The 8,558-nt window shown below is 43.0% G+C and overlaps 2 protein-coding genes across 7 annotated transcripts in view; one reads left to right on the top strand and one right to left on the bottom strand.

Moving 5' to 3' along the window:
* Positions 1–8,558, top strand: part of MED12L (mediator complex subunit 12L) — a 180,406-nt gene that overhangs the window by 88,205 nt on the left and 83,643 nt on the right. The gene's annotated exons all lie outside the window — the stretch shown is intronic.
* Positions 5,162–7,855, bottom strand: P2RY13 (purinergic receptor P2Y13). The gene is made up of 2 exons (XM_083613537.1): positions 7,712–7,855; positions 5,162–6,265 (listed from the first exon to the last, which is right to left on the bottom strand). The coding sequence occupies exon 2, from the start codon at positions 6,248–6,250 to the stop codon at positions 5,240–5,242; it is 1,011 nt and encodes a 336-aa protein (XP_083469663.1). The 5' UTR covers positions 6,251–6,265; positions 7,712–7,855; the 3' UTR covers positions 5,162–5,239.

The raw sequence follows: 8,558 nt of genomic DNA, 5'->3' as shown, positions 1-8,558 counted from the left end.
TTACAGAAGTTATATTTCATACTATTTAAATAATAAAAATTCCGAAAACCAGCAATAATAAAAAAACTTCTTCCCCCAACGGCAGATGTTTTGTGATATTGAAAGCAATGGGAAAATTCGGCTGGGAAATGTGGAACAGTATTTGCTTGGTGGAATGAGGTCTAACCCCACCCTGCAAATAGATAGGAATGAATCCTCAATAAATAGCCAGCATCAACTAACCTCCCCACAATCTTTGTGGTGGAAAACATTCAAGATGACCGTTCCGTAAAAAGATGGTGTTGAAGTGACCATAGTCCCTCAGTTGCTAAAAGCAGCAATTGTGGACCTTGGCCTTGGTCCTGTATACCTGAAGGAGCGTCTCCACCCCCATCGTTTAGCCCAGACACTGAGATCCAGCGCCAAGGGCCTTCTGGCGGTTCCCTCATTGCGAGAAGTGAGGTTACAGGGAACCAGACAGAGGGCCTTCTCGGTAGTGGCGCCCGCCCTGTGGAACGCCCTCCCATCAGATGTCAAGGAAATAAGCAGCTATCCTATTTTTAAAAGACACCTGAAGGCAGCCCTGTTTAGGGAAGTTTTTAATATTTAATGCTGTATTGTTTTTAACACTCGATTGGGAGCAGCCCAGAGTGCCTGGGGAAACTCAGCCAGATGGGCGGGGTATAAATAATAAATTATTATTATTGTGGATAACTAAAAGTAGACAATTTACTCCAGCAAGGTCTGTCTCTGAACTGAGGGTTTCTTTTAAACTTTTCTTGGGCCATACTACCCCTGCCAGGTCTTCTCTCCTTCCTAAAGAGTGGAAAGTCTAAAAGGTCTGGAACTCATGTAACATCTTAAATGTCCAGTCCCACCCTGTCTGTTGTCTGTGTTGGTGAGCAGGTACAGCGAAATGTGAGGTCCCTTATTTAGAAAAGAATGATCCTTCAGGGGAATCTGGCTCAGGAGTTGTGCTGCTGGGTGTCTCTAATTCAAGGGGGTCCTCACTGACTTGGGTTTGGACTTGGGTTCAGCCCCTCTGCAGCTGGTCCTCTTAATATGACTGGTTCATCCTCCTCTCATTCTGGGCTCCTGTAAGAGGTGGGTTGTAACACTGTACGGCAAATGTATTTTTTCTCTCTGTTCCGCTTCATCTCTGAAAACATGTCAACTCTTCCTTGCAAAAAAATTTTTGCCAGCGCAATCACTGCAAGGTGGAGCTACCACACGCTTATACATCACCAAAAAAGGAGGCAATGCATCACTGAAAAAGAGGACACAGACCTACATATGTTAATTAAGACTGCAGTCTTGTGGACGCTCATGGAACGCAGTGAGCTCCATTTCTTTGAAAACATGCATAGGACTGCACTGTTATATGTATAGATGAGTATGTTATAATAATTGTAATAGATTTATAATATGTCTCGCCACCGTGACTAGATGGGCTGCTGCCTGCATGCTATCTGTTGATGGGCAACCACTATGTTATGGGAGAATTTGGGATCTTTAAAACTAGACTGTTCTGGGTGGTCAGATGCAGTCAGGTCATACACAACCTGTACCGCTGGCCAGAAATGGGTATGAAGACAAATTTACCCCCGCCCGCCCCCGGCAAACCTCTACATTTCCGTGTTTTGTTAAGAAGGCTTAATATCCAATGAAATGGATAGATTAAGTTGCATGCTTTTCTGATCTCCCCTTAGAATGCATAACTGCATAGGCAGACCTACTGGGGATTTATGAATAGGTGTTTCCATAGGTGTAGCTATGGCAGTTTTATTAATATATGCAATTTATAGTAGTCTATAAACAGTTAAAATTGAGCCCTGTGTTGCTTCTAATCTGGGCACATAGTTTGCCGACTCGCAAGCTGAGGCTTGTTAAAGCCTAGTCAGCATATAATGGAATGCACCATGTGGTTGGTAACATACATGCTGCCAAGTGCAAAGTTAATGAGAAGAGGAGGGAGAACCCTGCAAAAGAACCTATGATGACTTTCAAGTTGACAGTCTGGTGCTTTGTTTTCTTCTTAGCAGCAATGCAGCAGCAGCAGCAGCAGCTGTGGTATTTTCGATTTTTATAGATGGACATAGGGTATCACGTATGAGGCAGGTGGGCATGGTTTGGTCAAAATGAGCTCGTGTGTCAAATGTGGAGGCCTGGCAGGCCAAGGTTGGCCCATGACCTTGAGGTTCACCACCCCATTCTACTCCCAGGCATTTGATTCTTAGCTTATTTTTTCTTGCGAAGTTTGTATTTTCTTGTGCAAGAACACTGTTTTTAATGGTCATCATGTTGATACAGTTGGTAAAGGGAGGTGGTTCACTTGTTGGGACTTAATGTGCGATCATTTTATTTTATTTTTTTACTTCTGTGCATTTGTTGGAAGTTGCCCTTGCAACCTTTGTAGATCAAGCAACAAAAGAATATGACAACGATGGCATAATTAATTAATTGCATAGATGGAGCCCTATTCAGTCACAAGCTGCAGTCTGAGGATTGCACAGCCCACACAGATGTAAAGCACAGTTCCTGCTGAAGTGGTAAACAAAATGTTTTGTTTCCCTTGAAATTCCCCACCTGCATAATAATAGTTGTGTAAGATGTTTATGATGGATTCAAGTAGGGAACAAACTATACTTGCTTTAATAGGCATAAAAGCTACTGCCCCCCTCCCCGCCCAAGAAACATGTGACAAGTAAAAAAGTATGTTGTGCTTTATTTTGGCTGGTTATATTATGGACTTTTTGATACAACCATCTTCTTCCCTCTCTCCCTGCTGACATTACAGAAACTGAAGGCCTTTCTACTGCTGACTATTAATGGGTAGGCTCCCTTATCTTGTCTCACTTCTAGCTCATTTTTTTTATTGCTCCTTGCAAGCTCTTTAAAAAACACTTTCAAGCCTTTTCAAGAACTTGCAAGGAAAAAAGTGACACTCTTTACTTATTTCCCCTCCATTCTCCCAAACTTTCCTGGCAGTGGACAACAGCACCCAATGTCTTTGCCTGACACTCTTCCTTCTCTTGGAATGCCTAGAATTCTGCAATGATTTCCCAAGGTTCCTGTCTCTGGGATGCTGTTTTGCAGTGTTCTAGGCACCTCAGTGGAAGTAAGGCAGGGAGAGAAATAATTTGCTCATAACATTGCTATTGACCCATGCCTACTCCCAGTAAAGTGTCTGAAATGGGAGAGGGGTCAGGCTGCTGCTGGTGGTACAAACAACAATACAAGCTCAGGCCCAACATCCAGAAAAGTCTGGACTCAATTTCTGTTAGAACAAAGCATTCTGAAGTGGGAGAATTTGCATTCTGAACCACCCCCATCCGCTGGGTTAGAATTGACTATACAGAAATGCGTAAGCAGAATTCTGCTTTATCTTCACTTTGTTCCAAATACTTTCTCTATCAAGAGTGGCCACTCAAGGCCTCTTGGCTGTAAATTTGGCCAAGAAATGTAAGAAAACGAACCTTGCTTGAGGATATTTTTCATTATACTGCAAGGCTAGTGTATCTCATTTCACCACTCCAGTAGGAACCAGAAGCAAGCAAACAATTCTTTTTTCCAGACAAAGTTTGAAGTTGATATACTTAATTTAACCTTTCATCTTGCCCTTCCTTACTATAAAAATAATAATATTTGGCATCCCTTGCTGAAAGTTGAAAGAAGTTGAAAAGCAGCTGATTCAAGCATTTCACATGCCCTTGGCGCACCCTTGTTTCAAGGAGCAACTCTGTTTTATATCATGGTTACACCCATCGTTAAGTTTAGGGCCCTTACTGTTGTGCAGCATGTCCTGCCAGCACATATTTACCCGCTATATTAAGTAGGTAATTATCTATTGCCTATAACATATAGGAGAAAATAGTTGTTGGCATCTGTCTGTCTTGAGACACAGTGGAGTGAGCCTCCGGGGGTGAAGTTAAACCGCTGTGTTAGCAGCACTGAAGTGACCTCCCTGAGGTGCGGGCCTGGGCAGCACGTATGAAGGGCCCTGTCTGCCCAGATGACAAGACCCTGCTCTCAGCCTCACAGATGTGGTCCAAAGGAAAGCAGAGCCATATGTTTGGCATCAGCTTGGCTGCAGGAGTTGGCAGAAGGAGGCGTACAAGGCACCATCCAGCTGTGTTAGGGACTCCTAAGGATTTCCTCCTAAGCCTTTTCTTCTCCTGAAGGTATCCCGCAAGGCAGTAAATGTTTAGGATCAGAGTTTTCCTTTTCATAGATGGACTAACTTCCTAAGTTGATGAGATCCATCTGCCCCTCGCTTCCCTCTACAGCATGTGCAGAAACCGCCTTCTTGACCATTGGATCCACATTTGGTCTCTACAGCATGCAGTGCCATGTAGATCAGCCTCTGGCCTCACTATCTCTTCTACACGCTTCTCATAGCCCTACCAGTCCCAGACAGTAACAGACTACCGTATTTTTTGCTCTATAAGACTCACTTTTTCCCTCCTAAAAAGTAAGGGGAAATGTGTGTGCGTCTTATGGAGCGAATGCAGGCTGCGCAGCTATCCCAGAAGCCAGAACAGCGAGAGGAATTGCTGCTTTCACTGCGCAGCGATCCCTCTTGCTGTTCTGGCCTCTGAGATTCAGAATATTTTTTTCCTTGGTTTTCCTCCTCCAAAAACTAGGTGCGTCTTGTGGTCTGGTGCGTCTTATAGAGCGAAAAATACGGTACTTTCCTTAGGATGCAATCTCTAGAGCTCATTATCACATAAGCATATGATGGTGATCATTAGCATATCTGTCTGTCTCTCTAATTTAGTTTCAGTGTCTCGGTATTAGGAATGGTTGTGCCCTCTTCACAGAAAAGTACAGTGGTACCTCGGGTTAAGAACCTAATTTGTTCTGGAGGTCCGTTCTTAACCTGAAAATGTTCTTAACCTGAGGTACCATTTTAGCTAATGGGGCCTCCTGCTGCTGCCGCGCCACCACCGCATGATTTCTGTTCTCATCCTGAAGCAAAGTTCTTAACCCGAGGTACTAATTCTGGGTTAACAGAGTCTGTAACTTGAAGCATCTGTAACCTGAAGCATCTGTAACCCGAGGTACCACTATACATTCAGTTAAAATGAATGGCTGTTAGTGTCCATTCACTCTAATTAAGTCACTCCTTTGCTGGCTAAAATTTCAATCATTCAGAATGGAATCACATCAAACAACAACCCACTTGAAACTAAAATGCATTTTAATTTGACAACAACGTAGTGCAAATGTTAGAATAAAAAGTTGCCACCAACCAAGATGTCTATGTAGATATTCCAGTGTCCAGTGCAATAGTTTGATTTTCTTGAGTTGTATACCTAGATTTTCGTGATTTAACACAAAAAGCCTTTTCAACAAATTGTCGGCACAAGAATATGTATATCAGTGGGTCCATACATATGTTTGCAGTTGCTAACCAGAGGGTGCTTTCTTTAGCAATGTATAGTTGGTTCTGCATACTGCAGTCAATATTTTTGCCAATCTGGCTAAGAGTGTAAGGTACTCGGACGAAATGAAAAGGGCCAAAGCAGATGAAGAAAACAGCTACAATTATAAATACCTTGCTCTTTGCCCTTTGTTTGATCTTGCACTCTCTTGTCTGGGTTTTTACATAAGAGCTATAGATCTTCTTAGCAATAATTATATAAAACAGGAGCATTAAGATTAGCACAGTCCAGAAGATGAGCTGGCATATGTAGTTGACAGCTTCATGCCACTTCAGTCCCAACTGATTCTTCAGGGAAGCACACTTCCTTACAGAGAGATGTGTGGCTTCGCGGTTTGACAAGATCATGTTTGGCAAGGAGAGGGCGAAAAAGAAGAACCACACGGAGCCAGAAAGAATTTTTGCTGAAGTGACATTATGCAACCAAAACTTCCCAAATGGCCGAACGATCTTGAGGAACCTGTCTAGCGAAATCAGTCCAAGGAGCACTATGCTTATGTACATTGTCTCGTAGAATATTACAGCCGAGAAACGGCAGACAAAAGCTTTAAGTTGCCACAGCCCAAGTTCTGAATCCGTCAGAATCTTCAGCGGCAGCATCAGTGTCATTACGAAATCAGAAAGCAATATATTCTTAAGGTACACGTGGAAACTTGATGTGGTCCGAATCTGGAAGAAAGCCAACAGAGCCAAACTGTTCAGCAGAAATCCAGCAAGGAAAAGAATGCCGTACAGGACTGGGAATACCACATGCGCTATCCTGGTGTCTCGGTGGCATTGTCTAGCCAAGGATGCTGTCCCATTGGAGATGCTGAGACTTTCATTCATGGCTTGAAAGATAGACTGAGGAAGAATTGTTTAATAGAAGGTTAGAACAGCGACACAGAACGCTTCTAGATTTTGGAGAAGAGGAGTGGTGGCTTAACTCCTTTTGGCTACCACTTCCCCTGCATTGTTCACGACACATGTTTGCAAAGATAAAACACCTTAAAGTGTGTGTATGGAGGAAGTTGCGGTGGGAAAGTGGCAGCCAGGTTAGGAAAGTGGTAAAATTCCCCCATTTCACTGCTGCCGCTCCACACTAAAGTGGCTTTTCTCTTAAAATCCTAAAGATCCTATGTGAGTGCTAACACTTATTGCCCCCCACCCCAGTTGCATGCTTGGTTCCTCAGTCAATAAGGACATTTGTAAACAATTTATAAGGAATTTATGAACAAGTATATTTTCGGTTGCTAGGTGCACCCGATTCCCTCAAACCATAAGGAGTTTGCTTCACTTAACCTCAGGATTAGCAGGGCCGACGTAGGTAGCAAGGGTCTGTCCTACATTATTAATGGCTTTTAAAAGTAACTACGTTCCGAAAAAACCCAAGGCTCCACCTCATGTTTGGAGCTAGTTGTTTCTTCCTCTGGATTGCAGCAACTGAATTCAGAAAATAACTCAGAAGACTCTGTATTGTACCCTCAGCTGGGACAATACCACCGCCCCCCCCCCCCCGGCCGAGGCCATGCTGTAAATAGGCTCCAACAGAACTGAGTAGAATAGAAAGCTCATTCTAAACATGATTGCAGTGGGGCAAGAGTGTTTTCAGAGGGGCTCACAGTTGTCATCCACCTTGCTGAAAATGCCCCCCAATGCATTCAGACTTGTGGGGGAAAGGGTCTTCTTTTGGCTAATCCTCTCTTGCCGACTACAGTTTCCAGGAAGATCTTCTCCAACCCTGCTACAGCAATTAGAAAAGCTAAAACACTCTTTTTGTCGAGCCTAATCACTGGAGGAGTGGGAGAGTGAGTATTTGTATGCATGCATCTGTGTATACGAGAATGTGTGTGCTCTCTCTGTGTGTGGTCACACCCATCTCTGGCATACAGCTGCTGTTAGGTTGTCAATCAAGAGGGAATGTGTCCATGGGCTGAAAATGTGTCTCCATCAGTCATGAAAAACCAACCTTGACTCCTTGGAAGGAGGGCAGGATAAGAATGCAGTAGTTTATCTGATTTAGCAAGTCGGTGTTAAATCTAAACAGTGCTGCTTCTCTAGATACCTTTTTGTGTTCGGTAGTAAAGCATTCCATTTCATTGTGCTAACTAACTACAGCCTTGTTCCTCTAGACAACAAAGGAAATTAGCTCTCATCCTTTCCAGTGTAATTAATATACTGACTATACTGGCAGACTTAAAAAAAATAATTTCTTTTTCTTTAAAAAGTAATAATTCTGTGAATCAACATTTCCAGAAGTAGCTTGTTAATAAAGATCTTTAAGACAAGCAGATGACTAAAATAGCTTACCTCTTCTTGTAGGAAGACGGGGCAGCTAATCCAGGACTATGCAAGTATACTAACGTTAGAGAAATTTAGTTTCACAAGCAGTCTTGCATCGTCTTATACTTACATTTCTTCTTCCTCATTTTTTTTTACCACTCAGGTTTTTTCCCCCCAGCCACAAGCCTCAATGAAGGTTTTCAAACATCATTTGGCTGGTCTCATCTTATTCAGTGTGTTTTTGTTTGTTGAAACATGGTTAATGCCTATGTCTTTTAATTAATATATTTTTGCAGGCTAAGTGCCACTGTAGGGATCGATTTCAGTTCATCAGCAGTCTTATCAAGCTGAGTCTAATGTTATACAATGTTTAGTGTGCATGCATATGCACCACCTAGAGCGGGAATAGTCAATGTAGTGTGCTCCAGAGGTTGTTTGGCTCAACTCCCATCAACTTCACTAAGCAAGGCCAACGGTTTGGAATAATGGAGTTGCAGTCCTTTATACAGCCTGTGTGGTCCATTTTCCACACTTACTTGCAGAGGTTCTCCTGGGTTTCAGATAAGGGTCTTTCCCAGCCTTATCCTAAGGTGGTTTTGTGATTTGAATTTGCTAACTTTTGAATGCCTCTACCACTGGCTTACTGCCCTTCCCACCCTTTTCTGTTTCACAACAAACTATAGTTTTGTTTTTACACCTAACTATAGTTTTTGCTTGCTCTCCAAACCATGATTGCCTTCAAGGCAGTCAGCTCATGGAACAGGCCCAAACATCTGATCTAAGTGCATTACTTAGGCTGATAAGTCGATGTGTGTGTGGGAAGTATTCTCCCAACTAACCTAGGACTTGCCGATCGCATGGTCGGCGGTTCGAA

The sequence above is a fragment of the Podarcis filfolensis genome, assembly GCF_964270895.1.
Source record: "Podarcis filfolensis genome assembly, chromosome: 5".
In the NCBI taxonomy this organism is placed as follows: Eukaryota; Metazoa; Chordata; class Lepidosauria; order Squamata; family Lacertidae; genus Podarcis; species Podarcis filfolensis.
The sequence above is the reverse complement of the archived record's forward strand: the minus strand, read 5'-3'. Positions and strand labels throughout refer to the sequence as shown.

Excerpts from the sequence above, each read along its gene's own strand:
- P2RY13 (XM_083613537.1), bottom strand. The coding sequence starts at position 6,250 with ATGAATGAAAGTCTCAGCATCTCCAATGGGACAGCATCCTTGGCTAGA.